The sequence below is a fragment of the Polypterus senegalus genome, chromosome 3, assembly GCF_016835505.1.
Source record: "Polypterus senegalus isolate Bchr_013 chromosome 3, ASM1683550v1, whole genome shotgun sequence".
Lineage (NCBI taxonomy): Eukaryota > Metazoa > Chordata > Cladistia > Polypteriformes > Polypteridae > Polypterus > Polypterus senegalus.
The window spans coordinates 30785968-30810774 of record NC_053156.1 but is presented as its reverse complement, the minus strand read 5'-3'; the positions used below and the strand labels follow the sequence as shown (position 1 = coordinate 30810774).

Sequence of the window (24807 nt, the reverse complement as noted above, 5' to 3'; positions counted from 1 at the left end):
CCTGTTTGCCTGTGTGTATCTCCTTCAAAGATCAGTGTTAATTCAATTATACATTCTTGAATAAGGTGGAAGTACTGCAGAAAATGTGTCCATCATAGAAACAAATAGATTGGCATTTAAATCTGTGGCAAGTCTGTGATTACTATCAATAGCATGCATATTTAAGTAGTTAACCTGACATGCATGCATGTCTTTTGGATGTACTCGTAGAAGAATAAAAACTTGTGTGCCCAGAGAAAAACCCCTGCTGGTACAGGGAGAGGGCATATTGCATACAAGAAACTGGCACAACGTCTGAACTCAGGACGAAAGAAAAACTAACCACTGTACGCCCATGCCATCCTCATATTTAACCATTAAAATACAATTCCTTTTTTTTTTTTTCAGTAAAAAATAAAAAAGCTTTTAATGAAAAAATTAAAAATAATGGAAAATGAAAGGGAACCTAATGAACATAAACAATATAACTATTAGAGATGCACTGAAGTCTGTATTATAGGTTAGTGTTTTGAGGTATCATTTGCACAAGAATTGTTTTTTTCTTGTCATTTAGGTGGACAATTTTAAATTATACCCTATACAGTGCCAAATTAGAATTGTCAGCACTTGTGATATGTATATATATATATATATATATATATATATATATATATATATATATATATACACACACATACATTAATTGATATGCGCATATATATTGTAATGGACAATACACACAGGCTGCCATTATGGCCAGGCTGGAATAGGGACTATTACCCAGCCCAAATTCCAGAGTAGTGGAAGGACCCAGGAAGACAATGGCATTTGAAAACTTTCTCCCCCGATACGCTGGATGTCAGCATCCCTGAGCTTAGAGTCCCATTTGGATGTCCACTGAGCCTGCTGGGAACAGGACTCCCAGAGAGCAGCCCTACTGGGCTCTGTGGATGCCACTAACTGTTGTTGCACGTATGGAAAATCCCTACTTTCTAGGACTTCCTCCTGACCTGGAAATGCTTCCAACGGAACATGCCCTATCACCAGATGTACTATGGTCTGAGATAAAAGGAGTTGCTCCACCTCAACCAGGCGAGTTGGTATTGTGGTTGCAATAAATCTATTATTTAAATGTGGAATGTGTGTTTGTGGTTTGTGTGGTTTCGTCTGCTGTTTGGGGCTCTGGGGTTCCCCCTACAGGTCACAAGATATAGATTTACTTATGTATTTATATATGAAGGAAAAGCATTTTCCCTTTCCAAGTAAAGCCTTGTGTGTTGCTGGACTTTTGTATGTGTCTGTTGTGTCAATGGTTTAGGGAGCTGGTGGCCACTATATATATATATATATATATATATATATATATATATATATATATATATATATATATATATATATATATATATATATATATATATATATATATATATATTTATATATATATACAGTAAGTCTGAATTGCAATCTGATTATTTGGTTGGACCTATCAGGTAATACTTGTGGTTGGTCGTCCAGTTGGCAAATATCTTAATATATATATATATATATATATACTGAATTACAGTAGATTTACCAGATTTAACAATGTATTATATTTGTTTATTAATGTTAGCTCATTATTTAGTGATACCTAACTTTACTCATTCATCAAAATTCAGGTAAAGTATATGGTAGTGTCAGAGGCTTAGCAATTCTGTTTCTTCAAAGATAATTTGCTCAGCATGTTACTATATATAATAAGACACGAAAAATATTTATCGTTCTTTCTTTTTGTCTCCTAGGCTTTGAAAAAATTTCTGTAGACCTACTAAAACTGACCAGCTCCTGTGTTAAACTGCGATCTGTGCATCATCCTCCCTCCAGCAGCTTTATCGAAGGTATGGTGTTTCACATTTCCATCTTGAAGTTTTAAATAACACATGGACATGGATCCACAGCAAACCAATTAGATCAGCTCCACCACACCTCTTGCAGCATTTAACCCAGCACTCACTTTCTAGAAACCACTATCACAGATCTATGCAAAGAATGTTAATTTTCATATATTAGTTTAAAAATACATTAAGATAAATGTATTGTTTGCATCTCCAATCCCTAGATGCATATTTTTTCATTTTTAAATAAAAAATGTATAATACCTCTATAAGTTATAACTGTTAATAGCTGAGGAAGTAACAGGGTAACAGGGACTACTAAGGAGGTACTGACTGATTTGGAAGTTGTAGAGGGAGAAGTGCTACTCAGATTAAATAGGCTGAAATCAAGCAAATCATCAAGACCAGATAACATTTGTCAAAGAGTGAGTGCAGATTTAAACCCTTGTCATATATTTTTAGATATTCACGGCGCACTGGAGAAACTCATAAGGACTAGAAAATAGCTAAAATTATCCCTTAAAAAAAAGGGTTATTTGGCAAATCCAAGCAACTAGTAAGCCTAATTTGCATCACAGGTAAATTAATAGAAGGAATAATTAAGAAAAACATTGAGCAGCACATGACAAGAACAGGAGTTTTACTGAACATTCAGCGTGGGTTCAGAAGAGGGAAGTCATGTTTACCAACATCCTGGAATTCTGTGAGGAAGCAACAAACGGATATGCTCAGTGGAGCATATAATATTATTTATCTTGACTTTCAGAAAGCATTTGATAAGATGGCACATGAGAAGTTGGGAATCAAACTAAAAGAGATGGGAGTTCAGGGTGTTGTGTGTAGATGAGTGCAAAATTGGCTTAGACATAGAAAGCATAGGGTGATGGTGCGAGGATCCTTATCAAAATTGGTTGATATTAAGAGTGGTGTCCCTCGGGGTTACTTCTAGGACCTCTGCTATTTTTAAAATATACAAGTGATTTGGATAGGAATATAAGTAGCCAAATGGTTAAGACACCAAGCTAGGAGGCAGATTTGTGGAAGATAAAATTTATTCTAAGTAAATGTAAAGTATTACACGTAAGAAGTAAAAGTGTTACATTTGACTACACAATGCGATATCTTAAAATTGGAAGTATCCTTAATTAGAATAATTTCCAAGTCCAAGGAGGTTATGCTCAAGCTTTATAATGTACTGTTAAACTCTCACCTGGGGTACTGTGTGCAGTTTTGATCTCCAGACTACAAAAAAGATATAATAGCTCAATAAAAAGTCCGGAGAAGTGCGACTAGGCAGATTTCTGGACTGAGAAGTATGAGCTATGAGGAAAGATTAAAGGAGCTGAGCCTTTTCACTTTAAACAAAAGATGATTAAGAAGTGACGTGTTTGAAGTGTTTAATTATGAAGAGAATTAGTATAGCAGATCGAGACTGTTATTTCAAAAGCAAGAACACAGGGACACAGTTGAAAAATTGTTTAGGGTAAATTTTTTACAAACATCAGGAAGTTTTTCTTTACACGGAGAACTATAGACACATGAAATAAGTTGCCAAGAAGAGTGGTAGACAGTAGAACTTAAGGAACCCTGAAAATTCAACTTGATGTTAGATGATGTTTGGAAGAATTAAGTGTATAGGCCTAGTTCTACAACACTCAGCAATACACTCCTCTATTTGTATTCAAGTCTTTTCCAATGTTTTTCTTTCACACAGAAAATACTGACAAAGGCCTGTGTGGAACACTCAGTGTCATGGTTCACAGTGCTACGGGATACCAGAAACCAGCAAGTAAGTTATAGATCAGCCAGGATGCAATGGTTTTCTTCCACCCAAGCCTATCTTAAGCTTCCAATTTCATGTTAGCATTAGGGTGATCAAGTATGTTCTAATATTCTCTCACATTTATTGGAGGTGGGATACTTTCACTCCCATTTTTAAATTTTCTCACAAGTTACCATCTTCTCATTGGTTGTATCTATGTATCGGGATATTATAACAGGCTGGAAATAGTGAGTTGTTGTCTTGTACTCATTACTACGGTATTAGTTCATTAGAACTGTAGAGTAGAACATACCTGACTTCATACTGCTAACTACTTCGAGGTCACAAGCCAAGTCACTTCAGCCACATACAATTCCAAGAGCTTTCCACATTAATATTTCCTCTGGCATAACTTCTATCACTGAGAATTCTTCCCTTATATTGGATTTGTAAGTATTCAGACCCCTTCACTTGTTTACATTTTGCCATGTTGCTGCCTTGCACTAAAATCAATTATTTTTTTTAGCTAAACAAATAACATTCAATAATCCAGAATGCCAAAGCAAAAACAGGCATTTAGACTTTTTTGCAAAATTATTAAAAATGAAATGCTCAAATATCACATTGACTCAAGTATTCAGACCTTTTTACTCATTACTTGTCTGCAGCCTGCAGTGGTGTTCTGCCATTCTTTGCTATACAGGTAGAACTTGCCTCTACAATGCTTCTCTGTTGGAATGACATTGCACTGGTTATAAGCAGAATCCTTCAGACATAACATTAAACTTAGCTTCATCAGAGTGGAGCATCTTGTTTCTCAGTCAAAGAGTCCTTTAGGTGCCTTTTTGCTCTTAGCAGGCTTCTGTAAGTTTTTTTTTTTTTTACTGAAAACAGGCTTCTGTCTGGACACTTTTCTATAAAGCCCAGATTGGTGTACTGTTGCAATGATGTTTGTCCTTCTGGTAGTTTCCCCCATCCCCACAAAGGTTCTATCAGGGTCTTGGTCACCTCTCTTACCAAGACTATCTTCCCATGGTTGTTCAGTTTGGATAGGTGGCCAGCTCTGGAAACAGTCATAGTTGATCCAAAATTATTTCATTTAAGAATTATGAAGGCTAATGTACTTTTTGGAATATTAAATGCTGTAGACATTTTTGCAGCCTTCGCCAGATCTGTGCCTTGATACAATCCTGCAGGCAATTCCTTAAACCTTATGGCCTGGTTTTTGGTCACATGTGGAACCTTCTGTGCACAGGTTTGTGCCTTCCCTAATCATGTGCAATCAAACAAATTAACAAAAGGTGGAGCCAAACAAGGTATAGAAGCATGTTACGATTGTCAATAGAATGGGATGCACCAATGTCAAGTGTCGTAGCAAAGGAACGGAATACTTGTGTCAATGGGACATTTTGGCTTTTTTTAAATAATTTGCAAAAATTTCTAAAACCTAGCTTTTTCTTTGTCATTTTTGGGTACTGAATGTTGCTTGGTGTGGAGAAAAAATAAATGTGAATAATTTTACAATAACAAAAACATAATAAACTATGAAAAAGTGAAGGAGTCAGTGTACTTTCTGAATCCACTTTATTTCCAAACTGCATCCCTGACAAAATGCATTTTACATTGCCTCCTGTCCAGGACAGCATATAACACTCTACATTGAAAGTCCTGACTATGTACAACTGTCAGTGTTTGACCACATGCAGAGGAACCATGACTACTGTGATGACATTACCATATTTGCAGCTTTCTTATCAAATGCTTCTTTCATTTTCAGTGATTGCTAGGTTTTCTTCATGGCAGTCAGCACTTCACACTGGTTTGTGCGAATTTGGTTGTAACATTTAAGTTATATTGTTGAACCAAAAGCCCTAGTTAAATTTGTAGGGGTTTTGTAAAAACCTTTGTTTTAAAATTCATAAACACACAGTCCATTTTTACCTAGTATTTAAAACAGTTCATTTGAATATTTATATAGCAATGTTGCCATTTCCTGTTCATTTTTGTTCTCTTGTGCATCACTGAAAATGTATAGATTGTCTTTAAATGTAGTAGTAATGCTGTGATCATAATATTCCTTTTTATCATTTGCATAACATCCTCTTTGATAAATATCCTTGGTAGCTGTTCATGTACTTGTTGGGTTTTTATGAATGGGGCCCAATTTAACTGTCCATTTGACTGGTCTTTACTATCCTATGAGAGCACTCATTAATCTTTCTTTTTCCCTTTAGATACTTACATTTCTTTGGAGCTGGACAGTTTTGGATATTTTGAGAATAGAGGTCAGACAAGAGTTTTGATGGATGTTTCAGAACCAATATGGGAAGAGGTGTGATATTTTATTTGGCAGTTGCATTCAGTTTTCTTTCTTTATTATAATAGTATAACAATGGTAGAGCAGAGGTTATTGCTGCTATGTCACAACTCCATTATCCTTGGTTTCACTCCTGGTCTAGTCAGTCTTCTACCCATGTGGAAGTTGATTTTGTTTCCCATTAAGACATACATGTTGGATTCATTGGTGACTCTCAATTGGCCCAGTGTGTGGGAGTGTGGGCTACAATGGACTGGTTTCCTTCCCAGGACTGGATTCTGCATTGAGCCTGATAAAGGATGAAAAGTTGGCTTGAAAATGGGTGGAATGGATGTGCCTATTAAACGTATTCATTTCTTGAAAGTTTTCACTTGCTACTGTTGTAAAACATTGAATGACAATGCGTTTAAATGGGCTTTTTTCACATTAATCGACAGAAAAAGACTATTTAATGTCAAAATGAAAACAGATTTCTACAAAGTGGTCTAAATTAATTACAAAAATAAAATATAAACTAGTTGATCATCTAAGTATTCACTCATTTAATATGACACACATTTTAAAAGTCCCAGAATTAGTTAAAAGGAGATCACCTGTTTTGGGTTTCTGTTGATTGTTGTCTAATTACATTTGAATGTATGTAGAAGATCCAACTTGCAGTGAGCCAGTATGATGAACTAACATACACATTGAAAACAACGTAACGCTCCATGCAACTCCATGAAAAACACAAGTCAGGGAAATGAGACCAGAAAATATAAAAGTAATTGAATGTGCCTTGGAGTCCAGTTAAATCAATCATGAATAGTATAGCAAAGCTGGAAATGTGCCAAACTTAAGCTCTCCATAGAAATTATGTGATCATGAAAGAAGAAGACTAGTGAGGGAGGCCACCAAGAGACCTATGAGAACTTCAAAGGAGTTACAAGCTACAAGGGATTAGTCTTGGGATAATGTACAAAACAACAACTGTGCTCAGCTTGGTGGCAGTGTGATCCCACTGTTAAAAAACTCACATGACATCTTGTCAGAAGGCACATGGAAGACTCTGACGTCAGCTGGAAGAAGATGTGATGGTCTGCTGAAATCAAAATTGAGTTTTTTGGCCATCACATTAAATATCATAAATTCAACATTGCACGTTTTCAAAAACATACCTTACCACCACGGAGCATGGTGGTGGCAGCATCAAGCTGTGGGAGTAATTCTCTGCAGCAGGCAATGAAAGGTATGTGAGGGTAAAATCAATGTGGTGCAATCTTTTAAAAACATGAAGGGAAACCTGATGCTGTCTTCAAGAAACCTGTGCTTTGGGAGATTTGTTTCCCAGCAAGACTTATGAGATCAGTTATATTTATAATTAATTCAGACCACTTTGCAGAAACTTGTTTGCACTGACATTAAAGTCGATCAATGTCAAAAATCCAAATGAAATCCATTGTGATTCAGTATTGTTCAATAATAAAACGTAAAAATGTCTAAGGGGTTGAGAACCTTTTATAGGCACTGTATTGTGATGTTATCACTAAGTATATAATACAAGGCTTTGTCCCCTGCTCACTTCTCTCACCAACCCCATGCGCTACACACCAGCCACTTCTTGTCTCTGCCGCTCGCATATATGGATTTCACTTTCACCAAACAACAAATCTTTTAATTCTCGCGGATACACCTCTTCATTGGGAGGAAACACTACTTTTCCCTGATGGCAACACGAATTAGACGATCTACAAGTCTCTGACTTAAAGTTTAAATCAGAACAATATTTACGTACTTCTTTCATATCACCTATGTCCATATATTCGATCTCTTTTCACTGTTCCGTTATTTCACTTTCATGATCTCTAACCTGCTCTGCATGTGTAGCGCGCCAACGTTTTTGAACCTCTTTACGACGTTCTACTTTGTCATCTACTCTTTGTCTTGTATTTCCGGCCCCGGCTTGGTTAAATCTCTTGGCACAAAGTCACATCTCGCGGGACATGAAATTATCTCTCTGAAAAAATCTTGTCTCATCCCAGGCTAAAAAGTCTCGTCTCGTCTCAGGATTTTTTTTATATAATAGAGAGATATATATTAAAATTAATCTTTATTTACTTAGTCTGTTTCTAGCACCTGCATTCTTGTTCTCCACTGTCTTTCATTTCCTGCCTCTGCATCACATCTTTCCCACAAAATTACAAAGCTCCACTACAGGATGGATATTTCATCATACTATTAAACCCTAATTCTGTCATCACATTACATGCAGTGATGGCACAAGGGCTTGTTGTTGTGTCACTTTTCAGTCCTTGGGTTCCTGGTTCAGAAGAGTTGTTGCATAGATTTTGCATTTCTCTGTGCATGTATGACTGTGTGGACTTTCTTAGGACATTCTATTTTGTTTTGAAATTGCAGACATGCTGTTAACTTCAAGGTTATCTCTGGAAGTGTGGGCAGATATTTAAATAGGGGTACTATGGGGAGGATAAATCATTTGCCAATGACCACACAACTTATTTCATTTGCTCTAACCCAGTGGGTGTTTGAAGAGGATCTTTTGGAACTGACAATTTATCATACAAACTTGACATTGAAGTGGTCTTGTGTCAATTAAAACATTCTCTCTCCACGAAAAGGATATCCCTTCACCCGTGCTGATCTAAAACCACTAATCTTTAGTACTCATCCTGAAGGCTTGTAAAACTATTTACACAATCCATCTCTCTGGTGTAGTGTAGCCCTCTCAATCTGACAAACTGAAAAGGTTAAAAAGAATTGTATAAGTTTACATATCCAAAACTTTCCTGGGAAATTTTAGTTACAAGCCTTGCATTAATGAGTTAATGTTATGCCTGCTGTTGGTTGTGGGTGCTGTTATAACTAGCAAAGGGTCCTGGTGTAAACATTGACCCAGTTCTTCTGGTCCTAGGTACTTAACTAAGATCCATGATGTACATTCTAAAGTATTGTATTTTGGACTATGATATAGTTTCTAAAGTATTGCATGTTGACACTCAGTTAATGAGCTGGTGGCTATGTGAAGGTTTTCCAGGTATAGTAAGTTCTTCCACTGGCTTGGCCCATCAGTTTCCTTTATAGGTGAATCTACTGTGATAGTCTGTCTGTCAGTCCACATGAAAAAAACATGACTCCCAGGACTGATATTGTAGTAATTTGTCAAACTTATTTTTTGATGGAATTTGTCAATCTCTGTTAAGATATCTCGAATACAGCTGCTATTAAAATAGGCTTTCACTCCACATGCCTTTCTATTGGATCAAGTGGGATAGGGAAATTGCCTATAGAGATATGGATGAGTGTACTATGCAGCACTCTAAGTGTATAATAATTATCTAATCAGACATTTCAAAAATGTAAAAGCAATTGTTTTACAAAGCAGAATTTACAAACAGTGAAATAGAAGTGTAAGACCAAACAACAGAGCGATATAATAATTGTGTTTTGAAATAAGAGGCTTTTGTAAACTGTACTAATAAAATTAAAGGGAAGGGCATTTAGTACTGAAGACAGGTAGTACGTCTTTATACAAACAGTTGTGGGGCTCTGGAACAAACTACCAAGACATGGAGTTGAAGCAGAAACCTTGACAGCCTTTAAGAAGCACCTGGATGAGATATTGGGACAGCTTAGTGAACATACAGTCTTGATGGACTGAATGATCTCCTCTCATTTGTCAAATTTTCCTATGTTCTAACATACAGTATGTGTTTTCTCTTAGGAGTTTTCCCTGGAGGTGGATGGTGCTCATTGCCTGCGCTTGCTCTGTATCCAGCAACAAGAGACTGGAGAGAGCTTGATTGAAGACAAGATCCTTGGAAAAACACAAGTGGAGGTGGGAAATATCACAGTCTTCTTAGTGTGTGCTAATAACAGTAATCAAGTCATAAAGTATTTTGTTTTTTCTGGTTTTCCACACACCTCCCCAAAATGAATGTTTTAGGTTAAATGGTATTTCTTAAATTGACCCTGTATGAGCAAGTTTGGGGGTTTGTATGATTGTGGCCTGTGATCAACCCATCCATGGTTGCTTCTCAACTGGGATAGACTAGAGAGCCTGAAGCACAACTGTAGCTGCAGGTTTTCATTCTAACCATCTTCTTAATTAGTGACCAGTTTTTGCTTCTATATAACTCTTCTATATCACTGCAATCTTGCCTCCCACTACCATGAACTGGATTAAGTGGGTTAAAGAATGATATATAATACTGCTACTATTAATAACAATGATAATACAACTCTGATTCAAGAAAACTTGGGACAGTATGGAAGATGCTAATAAAAATTAAAAGAAGTGATTTATAAATTCTGTTCATCCTGTGTGGGTATGAAAAGACTACAACACAGTCTTTGATGTTTTACATTTTAAATGTCCTTGTTTTTCTCAAAATATACATTCATGTCAAATCTGATAACTACACCATGATCTAAAAAACAGGGACAGCCAAATGTTAGCCACTATGTAATATCACCATTCCTTTTAAAAAACACTAATTAAGGGTTTGAACACTGAAGACAGATGTTTGTTAAGTTTAGCAAATAGATTTTTCCTCTATTCATCTATTATGTAGGTCTTCAGCTGGACCAGTGTATCGTGCCTTCATTGCTGTATTTTGTGCCTTCATAATGTGCCACACAGGTCAGGAATACAGACAGGCCAATCTCATACTCATTCTCTCTGCTTATGCAGCCATGCACTTGTAATCCAGGCAGAATGTGGTTTGGCTGGAAGATGCAGGCATGTCTCTGGTAAGATGAATGGCCAAGTATGTTGTGTCAAACTTTGTATCTTTCCGCATTAATTGTGCCCTCACAGATGCCATTGGCATTGACACACCACCGTACCATGACAGATTCTGGCTTTTGGACCTGATGCTGATAACAGCATGGATGGCCATTTTTTAAATATTTGGCCTGGAGAACATAATGGCTGTTTCTTTTCAAAAACTGTTTGAAATGTTGACTCGTCAGACCACAAGACAGATGAGACCAAGCCCAGAGAAGTTGGCAGCACTTCTAAACAGTATCAATGTATGGCTTCTGCTTCTTAACTTGCCTCTATAGTGTGGTTGCAAATAGTGTTGACTGCTAAAGAGTGACTGGAATATCCCCGAGATCCTTATGATGATATCCATTACAGATGCATGACAGTTTTTAAGAGAGTGATGTCTGAAGTATAGGAGATCACATACATTTATGACAGGTTTTCAACCTTGCCCTTTATACAGTGAGATTTGAATGGATTTCTTGAATCTATTGATTATGTTATGCACTGTAAAGGGTGAAATGTCCAAAATCATACTGATTAGTTTTTGGGAGGCATTGTTCCCAGAGTGCTGGATTATTCCCAGATACACCTGTTGGCAAATTGGCGACCCTCAGCACCCCATTGCTCTTAAAAGACTTGGCTTTATTTGGAGGCTCCTTATACACTAGAACACGATTGCCTCACCTGTTTAACATTAGCCTGTTGTTTTAACTTCTCACATCGCTATTAATCCTAAACTACCCTATCCCAACTTTTTGGAGTATGTTGCAGGCATCAATTTCAGAATAAATGTTTATCTTCAATAAACAATGCAGTGAATTAGGTAAAAAAAAATGAAATATCTTGTATGTATACTGTTTGTGTTTGAATACACATCAAAGCTTGTTTTTGTTTTTATTAGCATTTTCCATATTGTCCTGTCTTTTTGAATTTGGACTTGCAGTGTTGGTTCCTGTTATGTGTCCATTGCTACCAGAATGGATTCTGAACCCCCCCCTAATCCTGAAGTGGATGAGACTAGTTTTATAATGATAATGATGCTTTGTCATGCAATTCTCACTGGTTAGGCCTCTTCTCTCAGTGAACTGGAAGATAAACATTTGAGCAAAAACTGGGAGTTGAATGTAAAAAAACAAAAGAAAACAAAAAAATAAAAAGGTATAAGACAAAAAGAAACTGAAACCCGTTGCAAGAGACCATAACCGTGGTCAAGTGAACAAGAGGGTCATGCGAGAAAAGAGCACAAAAATAAGTTTTGAATACTTCAGAGAAGGGTGGCATAGTGGTAGCGCTCCTGCCTTGCAGTAAGGAGACTTGGGTTCGCTTCCTGGGTCCTCCCTGTGTAGAGTTTGCATGTTCTCCCCATGTCTGCGTGGGCTTCCTCCGGGTGCTCCGGTTTCCTCCCACAGTCCAAAGATATGCAGGTTAGGTGCATTGGCGATCCTAAATTGTCCTTGGTGTGTGTGTGTGTGCCCTGCGGTGGGCTGGCACCCTGCCCGGGGTTTGTTCCTGCCTTGCGCCCTGTGTTGGCTGGGATTGGTCCAGCAGACCCCCGTGACCCTGTAGTTAAGATATAGCAGGTTGGATAATGACTGACTGACTGACTACTTCAGAGATTTGGTATCTGCTGATAGGATAAGGATTTTCAGTCATAGCCATAACAATGTTGAAAGTGAACTGAACAATGGAGATAAACAGTGGCAGCCTTTGCGGACCCAAATTCATACTAAATCATAGCAAAGACTGCTTAACAGCTCAAGCCAAGAGTGCCAAGTTCAAACGCACACCAGTTTGTATGGAATTTATATCTTTTCCCAATACCTTCATGGTTTCCTTTACTCAATGCAATTTCTTCCATATATTAGGGATTTGCATTTTATGTTAATCTGTGTCTCTGAATTGGTCTGTTGTGAGTGCATGTGTTGGTGTACTCTGATGGACTGGTATCTCATCCAGGGCTGGTTCAAGTAACATGCAGCTTAGGTGAATTTGCTACTCCAAATTGCATGGGTGGGTGTGTAAGCCATGTCCCATCCTGGGATGTCTGCTAGCATGAAACTGAACTGAAACTGCTAGGCTTCCAGCAACAATTAATGCTCAACACGATTGAATTAAAAGATAACCAAAAATATGAGATGAGTATATGGACCTTTAAGTATTTTAACAGCACTGACTACTTGTGTATCTGTTTAAAATTCAAATTTTTGGAATGCAGTGTGACCAGCAATGCTTTATCAACTGAAAATTAAATGATTATGTATTTTCAGCTGGAAACTAATTTTACTCAGAACAAATGGAGAAGGACGGTTGTTACCCTGAATGAGGTAAGGATCAAGAATTAATCAATCAATCATTCATATAAATTAATAGCAGGCTGAAATGAACAATCACCTGTTCAGTCAATCAATCAGCCAAATAATAAATCAAGCCATCTCTGTGCAGTCAGTTAATCAGTTGAGCAGCAGTTTAATAATCAGTCAGTCAGCAACTTGGCTCTTCATTAAGTTAGTGCATTCACTTGTATTACAGATGCTTAAGATATGCAGAACACTTCATGGAGAGTCTTCTTGGGTGGCTCCGTAGCCTCCTTGGCATTGTGTTTAACCCTTGAAAAACAACCTAAAAGCGTTGAATTTCTTTAATCATGTGTAACAAAAACATAAGAATACCAAAATGTCAACATAATCACAATAGGAAAGGTCTGTCTAGTGCTACCGCTGTACTGATTCAGATTTAGTACGTGTTTCACATGATCTGTTTTGAAACAACAACGCACACAGGCACATGCTAAAAGATTGTTTATGTAATATTTTTTCTTTTGCTTGCACATGACAAGGTAGAATGTCAGTGTGCCAGATCCGCATGATCGTATTGACTGTACTTGCCATCTCACTTGGTCTTTGTACTGGTTTAAAGTATCGAGCTCCAGATGTACCCAGAACTTGCTTTGCACAGCATGTAGAATGAGTTTTGCTTGTTTGAATGTGAGGCTCGGTATCTACAACAGTCTTCCATTGAAACCCATGAGACTGTCGTCAACACTTACTATATGTCATGATCAGGATCATACATCATGATGATTACTTAATTCATATCCCATAGTTTGTACAGCTTCCGTACAGGGTGATTGGCTTCATCATAGTCATTATTATAAGTGAATGAAAAATGACACTCATAACTTCACAGAAATGACTGTCTGCAATAATCAGTTTGTGGACCAGTACCATCTCTGGACTTGTCTATCCACTATGACCTGCAGTATCAGGAGAATGATAAGCATCATCTGCAGCAACAGGCTTCCAGCGATTGTGACAAACAAATGGTTTACTGTTACTTTTCTGACACTGCTCAGCATAGCAGTTAATTTCAACAACTATTTTCTACACCAAGCCATCATCAACAAATCGTAAGTACTCCAGATACAGTAGTTATGATCAACAGACATTTTTAGACAAGAGTTATCTATAAATGCGCAATGAGGAGGTGATGGATTCTCAGCAGTAGTATGAAGCTGAACAAACAGGTGTCTGTGTCAACATCTGATGACCAGTTATCATTGTCATCACTAGTGCTTGATTCAAGCAGTGGTTCAGTTTCAGTTTGTTTTAAAGCTGACTGTATGGCTTTTTTGTGATTTTGGTTGAAGGATCTGCCCCACTCTTAAATATTGATCAGTTACCATAACGTTACCATAAAGTTGCAGAACACAGAACTATTTATGATTTTTTGCAGCATGGAGTTATTGCATCTATTAGATTGCAACAGAATTACTGTCCTAAGAGTTATTTGTGCTTAACATGGATGATCACACGTCACCCAAGGTCTAACACGCACTTGACTGTAATTACACAGAATTCCAGCATGAGTCACACTTGCGGTTAACTCCAAAGAGCACTACAACTTTTAATTCTGAAATTTTGTTCTTCTCTTAAAATGTGGGCACATGAAGGAGGTTGCATATCTTACATACCATATTTGTAAGAGTTTAAGCAGATACCTGAAATTTAGAATTGAACCTGAATTTTCAGGGATGGCCCTATAGTTGCTAACATGTTTTTTTTTTTTGGTGTTACATCTCCAAGATGAAGTGATGGCTTTGAGACTAAAGATCTGTGCTGCTGTCTATAAGGTTGCCGGGTCAAGTCCCTTTACTTTCAGAAGGGGTCCTGTTCTATTGGGCCCTTTAGGAAGGCCCTTAACCTGACTATTGCTCTAGGGGTGCTGTACAATGGCTAACCCTGTGCTCTAACCCACAAAAGTAATACGAATAAATAATTTCCAAAATCAAACAAAAATCTATACACATAAAAAAAGCAAATGCAATTAGCCGCACTATATAAAGTACATGTCACCATCCCAGCATTATTTTTAGGAGGTCACTGCATGTGATATTATTTATCTTGACTTTCAGAAAGCATGTGGTAAGGTGCCACATGAGAGGTTGGGCATTAAACTAAAAGAAGTGGGAGTTCAGGGTGTTGTGTGTAGATGGGTGCAAAATTGGCTCAGACACAGGAAGCAGAGGGTGATGGTGCGAGGAACCTCATAAGAATTGGCTGATTATGTTGTTCCACAGGGTTCAGTGCTAGGGCGGCTGCTATTTTTAATATGTATAAATGATTTGGATAGGAATATAAATTAGTTACAGTAAGTTGGTTACGTTTGCAGGTGATACAAAACTAGGTGGATTTTTCTTGAATCTATTGAATCATTACAGAGGGACTTGGGCAGATTTGTGGCATATGAATTTTAATATAAGTAAATGTTAAAGTATTACATGGAAGTGAAAATGTTAGGTTTGGATATATAGTGGAAAGATTTATGAGTTGTAGTAGGCTCAACATTATCAACTGCCTGGCAGTGGTCAGAAGCCATTAAGAAGGCTAACAGAATGTTAGGTTATATGATGTGTGGAATACAAGTCTAAAGAAGTTATGGTCAAGCTTTGTAACACACCGGTGAGGCCTCATCTGAAGTACTGTGTGCAGTTTTGGTCTCCAGGCTACAAAAATGACATAGCAGCGCTAGAAAGGATCCAGAGATGAGCGACTAGGCCCAATTCAGGGTTAGAGGGAATGAGTTATGATGGAAGATTAAAATAGCTGAGCCTTTTCAGTTTAAGCAAAAGAAAATAAAGAGGAGACATGATTGAAGTGTGTAAAATTATGAAGGGAATTAGTGTAGTTGATCAATACTGTTAATTTAAAATGAGTTCAACTAGAACACAGGGATACAATTGGTTTAGTAGTTCTTGCTTTAAGGGACTGGTAACATCTACTTTATGAAAACGGTTAAAAGACATTTTTGCCAGGGTGAGTGTTGTCTTTGATTATATTTCTGGCACTTTTCCTAACTTGTGATATATACAGGTCCTTAATAGAGTCCAGCTTCAGCCCATAGTCCTTTCTGTTGATGGACTGACATAGTGCAGTTTTATGCTTTGAGCAAGCAGATGTACTGATGTGGCAGAAAGTGCAATAAAAGAGCAGAGAAGATATCAAAATTTTGTGGTGCCTGCCAGCTTGGTACCACATTTTTGGATGTTAGATTTTCAAAGCAGGATCAAAAATGTAAGACAAAAATTAAATTAAGACGTGTTGTCCATGTTAGCAAAAAGTCTTCACTCAAAAGACAGTTCAGGGATTCAGTTGTCAATGAGAGTTGGTCCTATAATTAATGCCAACTTCTGGTAGCATTGCTCCTTATATGTAGTAGGAGACAGAAGGGGCAAGACTTCAGAAGGTGGAGAAGAAATGACTTCATTGTACAGCGGGACTTTCCTCCTCCTTTGTAAAGGAAAACAGGGAAAGGCAGTTACTGAATGAGTCCACCTCACATGAACCCCTGTCATTTTTACCCTACTAGAGATATTGAGATGTTCCCATGGCTGGCATGCAGGAAAACAGTTATGGATTAAGTGAAGATGCTTTCAAGGACTGCTTGGTAAAACTGAACTAGATTTGATTGGGACAGGTTGAACTTTTTAGGTTGGCAGAGATAAAACATTCTCTGCTGAGCTTCTTTGATATAAGAAGTTAATCCCAGTTCTGACTATGAGTGATAGTGGTGGCAAAAACTATAAATAATAAGGTAAACTACAGAAACCAGACCACCGAGGCTAATAGTCTCAGTTTGTGTCCAGATTTGAGGACATGTAATTATCCAGAGTAGAACTGAATTATCCTCACTGCTTAATGTTTTCCCTTATAGATACAAGTTTCCGTCTCTCTGAAATATTCTGCACATGGTCTGCAGCCACCAGGATCCTCTTGCACAGATCAGAGTGACGTGTTTGGAGTTCTCCTAGGAATCACAGCAGAGTGAGTATTTCAGTATTTATATTTTCTTTTTATTGCTGTCCCCACTCTATTGGTATGGAGTTTGAACCCAAGATGCTAGATCTCTGTGTCAACAGTACTCACCACTTAGCCACCCTTTATTGCATTATATAGAAAAGAAAATAAATATAGGGATGAATAGCTAAATATATTATGGGTGCTAGAAGCAGTTTAAGCAAACAAAGATTCAGAGGTGACATGATTGCAGTGTTTAAAATTATGAAAGGAATTAGTCCAGTAGATCCCAGCTATTACTTTAAAATGCATAGTGCAACAAGAACGTGGGGGCACAGTTGAATAGTTATTAAGGGCACATTTCATATAAAATTTTAGAAAGTTTTTCTTCTCGCAAAGAAACATAAACACATGGAATAAGTGAATGAGTATTGTGGTGGCAGGAGTAGGACTTCCTAAATCTCGACACGATGTTATTTCAGACAGTCTTGGTGAATGGGATGTAAAAAAGTTGTTGGACTGAATGGTCTGCTCTCATCACAAATGTGCAGTAAGTTTCTGTGAGGCACAAGTTATTACTAATATCTTGCAGTAATTCCCAAATTGCACAAAAGCAGAGTCTTCATCAGGCTTTACTGTAGGGCAGATAGCAAAGTGGCACAATGATTAGCACTGTCACTTCACCCATTCAGGCAAATGGTTTGAAATCCATCTTGGTCACTGACTATGTAGAGCCTGAACATTCTTATTTTGCTCAATTTCCAATTTGTTTTATTCCCTCTTCCCCACATTCCATAGACATTCTGTTTAGATTAATTGACTAACATAAGTTGGCCCACATAAGCGAGAAGAATACAGCATTGTTGAAACTGAGACATCACTTTCAGGATCCCAACTGGTCACTAGAGAGGGAATGAGAAGAGTTCTCCTTTATCTTGGCTTAGACGGTTATGCTAAGCCCACTGAATTCACCAGCCTCAGTTTGTCTCCAGTAGCTCTGAGTGAGAATTTACAGTAAGAGGGGCACTGCTCAAGTGAATTTATCACAGTGACAGTCTCATTTCTGTCAATGAATTCTATCATGGTCTATGAGCTTATAACAAATGTCACCTACAAGGGGTGTTCTGTTACACTTCTCCATCATACAAGGTTGAGGTAAAAGGATCAGAAAAAGGCCAATATCCTCACTGTACTTCATCATTCACTCTTCCAACTGCCCTACAAGAAATCCCTTAAGAAAATACAATAAACCTGAAAGCCAATTAAAGTTTTAACCATTGCAGTAAAATATAAATTAAGATAAATAAGAAAAAAACACATTAAACAAAATGATCGCCACACACCCCACAAAACAAGTAAATACAATTCACCTACAAAAACTGACAATTCAGGCAAAACAAAAAAAAGTAAAGTTTAGAGATTAACTGTGCTAAATGTGATGTTACAAGGCCAGCAGAGCAGGTGAAAGTATCTGCACTTGGCACAATGCTCTACGTGAAGAACTTGTACTGTTACAGTGGGTTTAGTCTTTCGGAGCTCCCGTTTGTAAACCAGCCCAACTTGGTGCCAGTCCCAAGCCGAGATAAATAGAGAGGGTTAGTGTCAGGATGATCATCCAGCTGTAAAACCTTTGCCAAAACCAATCAGCTTTGGTAATATGCAAACCTCTGTATTCATAATATAGTCACTGTTTGCCTGTTACAGAAGTTGCAGCTATCTGGTATTGTAGCACCATCTAGTGGTTTTGAAGTGGAAGATAGTTCCTTAAAGGAATATTCAAAAATTATATACATTTTTGTATACTACCTAACCCATGTGTTTTATGGGGATAGCCAAGAAAAAAAAAGCCATGTTTCATGATAAACACAGATAGCAAAGTTTCTTATACAATGGATGTGTATAGAGACTAACACTGCACCACAACACCCATGAAATAGGCTTACATTACACATGTAGCATAATCCATATGTGAAATCATACAATTATACAGTGCATCCGGAAAGTATTCACACCACATCACTTTTTCCACATTTTGTTATGTTACAGTCTTATTCCAAAATGGATTAAGTTCATTTTTTTCCTCAGAATTCTACACACAACACCCCATAATGACAACGTGAAAAAAGTTTACTTGAGATTTTTGCAAATTTATTAAAACCTGAGAAATCACATGTACATAAGTATTCACAGCCTTTGCTCAATACTTTGTCGATGCACCTTTGGCAGCAATTACAGCCTCAAGTCTTTTTGAATATGATGCCACAAGCTTGGCACACCTATCCTTGGCCAGTTTCGCCCATTCCTCTTTGCAGCACCTCTCAGGTTGGATGGGAAGTGTCGGTGCAGAGCCATTTTAAGATCTCTCCAGAGATGTTCAATCGGATTCAAGTCTGGGCCACTCAAGGACAAGCCCCAGTCTGAGGTCAAGAGCGCTCTGGAGCAGGTTTTCATCCAGGATGTCTCTGTACATTGCTGCAGTCATCTTTCCCTTTATCCTGACTAGTCTCCCAGTTCCATCCCCACAGCATGATGCTGCCACCACAAAGCTTCACTGTAGGGATGGTATTGGCCTGGTGAAGTGCGGTGCCTGGTTTCCTCCAAACGTGATGCCTGGCATTCACACCAAAGAGTTCAATCTTTGTCTCATCAGACCAGAGAAGTTTGTTTCTCATGGTCTGAGAGTCTTTCAGGTGCCTTTTGGCAAACTCCAGGCAGGCTGCCATGTGCTTTTTACTAAGGAGTGGCTTCCGTCTGGCCACTCTACCATACAGGCCTGATTGATGGATTGCTGCAGAGATGGTTGTCCATCTGGAAGGTTCTCCTCTCTCCACAGAGGGCCTCTGAAGCTCTGACAGAGTGACCATCGGATTCTTGGTCACCTCCCTGACTAAGGCCCTTCTCTCCTGTTTGCTCAGTTTAGATGGCCGGCCAACTCTAGGAAAAGTCCTGGTGGTTTTGAGCTTCTTCCAATTACGGAAGATGGAGGTCACTGTACTCATTGGGACCTTCAATCAACAGAAATTTTTCTGTAACCTTCCCCAGATTTGTGCCTCGAGACAATCCTGTCTCGGAGGTCTACAGACAATTCCTTTGACTTCATGCTTGGTTTGTCTGACATGAACTGTCAACTGTGGGACCTTATATTGACAGGTGTGTGCCATTCCAAATCATGTCCAATCAACTGAATTTACCACAGGTGGACTCCAATTAAGCTGCAGAAACATCTCAAGGATGATCAGGGGAAACAGGATGCACCTGAGCTCAATTCGGAGCTTCATGGCAAAGGCTGTGAATACTTATGTACATGTCCTTTCTAAATTTTTTTTAATCTCAAGTAAACTTTTTTTTACATTGTCATTATGGGGTGTTGTGTGTAGAATTCTGAGGAAAAAAATGAATTTAATCCATTTTGGAACAAGGCTGTAACATAACAAAATGTGGAAAAAGTGATGTGCTGTGAATACTTTCCGGATGCACTGTATGTTTGCAATTTACCAAATGAAGGCATTCTTGCTAAAATATTGTTCAGTTAATACTTCCAGAAAAATCGGAGTAGTGCATGAACATGAAACATTGACAAGGCACTGAGCTTTTGAATTGAAGATCAGTCACTCCTCGTCGTTCACATATTTGGCTGTCGCCTGTCCAAGGCACCTTATAATATTTCAGACACAGTCGGTTACATTTCTTTTTGCTGGAGCACAGACAGGTGAAGTCACAGCGTTAGTAGCAGGACTTGAACTTACAGTGTAAAGGTTTGAAATCCATATCCTTAACTACTATGCCCCACTGCCTGTCATGCATTGGTAAAGACATCTGTCTTCAATTCAAAAGCTCCTATTTAGGCTTCTGGTGGGGGCTGAAGTCTATTCCAGCATCAGTTAACACAAGCAGGAAATATCCAAGGACAGGGTGTCCATCTAATTCACAGCCAAATCACACAAAAACACAGAAAATTCAGATATGCCTGATAACCTAACCAGCATGTCTTTAGGATGTAAGAGGAAAATGGTGTACTTGGAGGAAAACCCTCCAGAGTAAGAACATTCAAACACCATGCAGACAACAACTTGGCATGAGATTCAGACCCAGGATAGTGCAAGGGTGTTATTAGGACTCCAAATTTTGATTTTCATGCACAGTCTTTCTATGATTACTAGCATAGAAAAATCAAAGAGTGCCTCTTTAAAGTTTCACATTTGTCTATCCTCCATATAAAACTGAGGAGTGTTTTCCCTCTTGAAGCTTTGCAATCATATGTGCACTATTTGAAATTCAGGAGGGTCCCCCTTAAGTTTCACGATCATCTATCCACCATATAAAATTGAAGAGCTTGTGGAGGGGTCCACCCTTTTCCTTACTTACGCTCAGTGATCAGCGGCTTAACTATACTAATTATTCAATCATTTTCCACCATTTTAACACTCTTAGCAATGAGGCCCACACATCCCTTTACCCAGCTACACTTGCCATACTGTGAGAACCCAAGGCATTCCTAGGCCATCTGGGACATATAATCCTCCCAGCGAGTCCTGGGTCTTCCTTGGGGTCTTCCCCCAGCAAGTTGTGCCTGTAAAACCACAACAGGGAGGCATCTGGGAGGCATCCGTATCAGATGCCCGAACCACCTCAACTGGCTCCTCTCGATGCGGAGAGTTGGTAGCTCTACTCCAAGCCTCTCCCAGATGCCTGTGCTTCTCAACCTGTCTCTAAGGAAGAGCCCACCTACCACACGGAGAGAGCTAAATTCGGCTACTTGTACCGGCAATCTCAGTCTTTGGTCATAACCCAAAAATCATGACAATAGGTGAGGGTAGGTACATAGATTGACTGGTAAATGAAAGGTTCACCTTCTGACTCCGCTCCTTTATCACTACAGATCGGTATAGTGACTGCATAACTGCACTTGCTGCCCTCATCCGTCTGTCATTTTCACCATCCCTTTTCCCCTCCTTCGTGAATAAGATCTCAAGGTTCTTAAACTAATCCACTTGAGGCAGTAACTCCTACTGAGGACCCTGGTATCAAATATGGAGATGCTGATCCTCATCCCTGCCACTTTACATATAAATCTAGTTTGGTAATTAAGTGTATTACAAAACAAAGTTCAGGGACTGGGAGCAATATATCAGGGGGCTACAGCCTTTGATGCCCCCCCCATCCTTTTGCCACTGGGATGGTGGTACCATGTGGCAAAAGGAAAGTAAACAGGGATCAATATTTTTAAACATTAATCTGGCACAAAGTTATTTTCACAATATCAGGTATTTTCAGGTATTATGGTAAAATAAAGAAAAAAAATAAAAGATAGATAAAAGTTAATTTAAAAAATAAAAACAAAAAACAGATCAGCAGGTTTAGGTTTTCATCAGCAGACTACAGGAATGTTTGTCTAACTATCACTAAACTTAATCCATTGTTCAGTAGAGATATAACCAACTCACTAATTGTAAGATGTCCAGTTTCTATCATTTCATTTTCAAACATTCTTTCCAAACAATGTCAATGGTCAAAAACAACATCATGCCCACTAGTGTCAAGAAAGATTTTATTTTCAAAAAGAATTTTTCACTACTGTGTGAAGTGACAGGTAATTTGTTATCAACAAAATTCAACTACCTGACAAGCAAGATGAAGCGTTGTTTACTCATGATCCATTTATAGGATGGTCCGTATGGTGTTTCAAATAAAGGTTGTCTTGATCAACACATAAGACTTTAGATATATTGCATATGAGGGACATTGCAAAAGTCCTTAGCCTTTCATGAAAGAAACAGAAATTAAGGCACTTTTTCCCCAAGTAAAGCTCATTTATTGGTGACTTCAACACGCATCAATGCAATTTTTCACATGCTTGATTTATTCGTCAAAGCAAGAAGCAGAATCCATCCATCCATCCATTTTCCAACCCACTGAATCCGAACACAGGGTCACGGGGGTCTGCTGGAGCCAATCCCAGCCAACACAGGGAACAAGGCAGGAACCAATCCTGGGCAGGGTGCCAACCCACCGCAGGACACACACAAACACACCCACACACCAAGCACACACTAGGGCCAATTTAGAATCGCCAATCAACCTAACCTGCATGTCTTTGGATTGTGGGAGGAAACCGGAGCGCCCGAAGGAAACCCACGCAGACACAGGGAGAACATGCAAACTCCACGCAGGGAGGACCCGGGAAGCGAACCCTGGTCTCCTAACTGCGAGGCAGCAGTGCTACTACTGCGCCACCGTGCCGCCCTAGAAGCAGAATCACCTCGAGTTAAACGCCCAGGTTTCTCATTCACCACATCAAATCAATTCTTCACCTGTTGCTAAAACTTTTCCATGCAAAGGTTTTTAAATTTCTAGGGAACAACCAGAAAGTACAACGTGATACATCGTTAATAAAGAGGGGGTTCAACCAGCTGGACGCCAGAATTCTCCAAAGGTTCAATGGTCAGCTTTTTGTAATGTGTGCTGCAGCATTGTCGTGTTGAATAAATGGCTTCTTCAGAATAAGGTGGGAGGCCACTTCTGTTTCTCTCACTGTCCCCATTCTTACCACTTGTCATGACTTCCTGTGGCTAAATATTATTTTTTATTTTTACCTCAGGACAGAAATGAACTTGATCTTCATGGTGTGAAGCTAACTAATAATTGAAGACCAAGAACTTGTGTGATCCTCCTCATACAGTTAGGGCAAGGAAAGCCAATAGCTCGTCATAAATGACAGAAGATCACTTATTGATCTATATTTTAGTTTTAGTGTGCTTTCCTGGATGAGTTTCCTTGCACATCTGTTGTGCTCAGTCAGAATTACAGCTAACATTCTGTCACTTATAAACACACTGAGCAGGTTAAGACATGACACTTAGCTGCCTCGATTATCAAGTGTGGCTTGTTGTAATCAACAGTAACAGCAACAACAACATTTCTTTATATTGCACATTTTCATACAACAATGTAGCTCAAAGTGCTTTACAAGATGACAAAGAAAAAGTTACAAGAAAAGAAAAGCAATTAAGATATGGCAATAATATTAAAGAATAAGTAACAACAAAACAAGATAAAGTCTAATGGCCGGTTTCAAGGCCAGAAGACCACCCGGCCCCCACTGGGCATTCTACCTAACATAAATGTTCCTAAATCAGTCCTCTTAGTTTACATGCTTCACATGGTAGGATTCTGATGAAGTTGGTCTAATGGACAGATGAGACACCCGTCTTCATTCCGTCGTCTCAGGGGCTGCATGGTGACTTAATCAGGTGGTGATGGACCAACTCAGATAAGCCCAGCATCTTGATTTAAGTGAGACTTTCTGGCTAAACGCACTTCATGGAATACCATCAGGTGTAGAATTTGAACCAAGGACCGTGTATCTGAGAGACAGCCATGCTAACCATTCTGCCATCTATGAAATAAATTGCAGTCCATTTTTGTTACTTGGATATCACTGTAAAGGTTTCAAAGATATCAAAATATATTACAATTAGGAGTTTAAATTAAATGTAAGCTTTCATAGATGAAGTCCCAGTGAATATATATATTTTAGTAAACATTCTCCTTTTTATGTTTTGTGCTCTTTTGCCCCTATAGAAGGGAAGGTGTTTTGGTGCCCAACATTGTGCGCTATTGTGTGGAGGAGATAGACAGAAGGGGTCTGGAAGAAGTAGGTATCTATCGAATCTCTGGAATTGCCACAGAAATCCAAGCACTGAGGACAGCCTTCAACACCAGTAAGGAATAAAACTTGAACAGTTCTATCAGTTTCCCAAATTTTCAGAAATATTAATTATAAAATTGCTTAACATGTAAAACATCCATCCATG

At 38.5% G+C, this 24807-nt stretch overlaps 1 protein-coding gene across 1 annotated transcript in view; it reads left to right on the top strand.

The window, feature by feature from the left end:
* Positions 1-24807, top strand: part of LOC120524985 (active breakpoint cluster region-related protein-like) — a 54335-nt gene that overhangs the window by 16766 nt on the left and 12762 nt on the right. The window contains exons 4-10 of the mRNA XM_039746901.1: positions 1761-1856; positions 3568-3642; positions 5850-5947; positions 9654-9767; positions 12968-13024; positions 16911-17020; positions 24575-24714. Coding sequence (XP_039602835.1) covers positions 1761-1856; positions 3568-3642; positions 5850-5947; positions 9654-9767; positions 12968-13024; positions 16911-17020; positions 24575-24714 — 690 coding nt within the window. The remainder of the gene's footprint in view (positions 1-1760; positions 1857-3567; positions 3643-5849; positions 5948-9653; positions 9768-12967; positions 13025-16910; positions 17021-24574; positions 24715-24807) is intronic.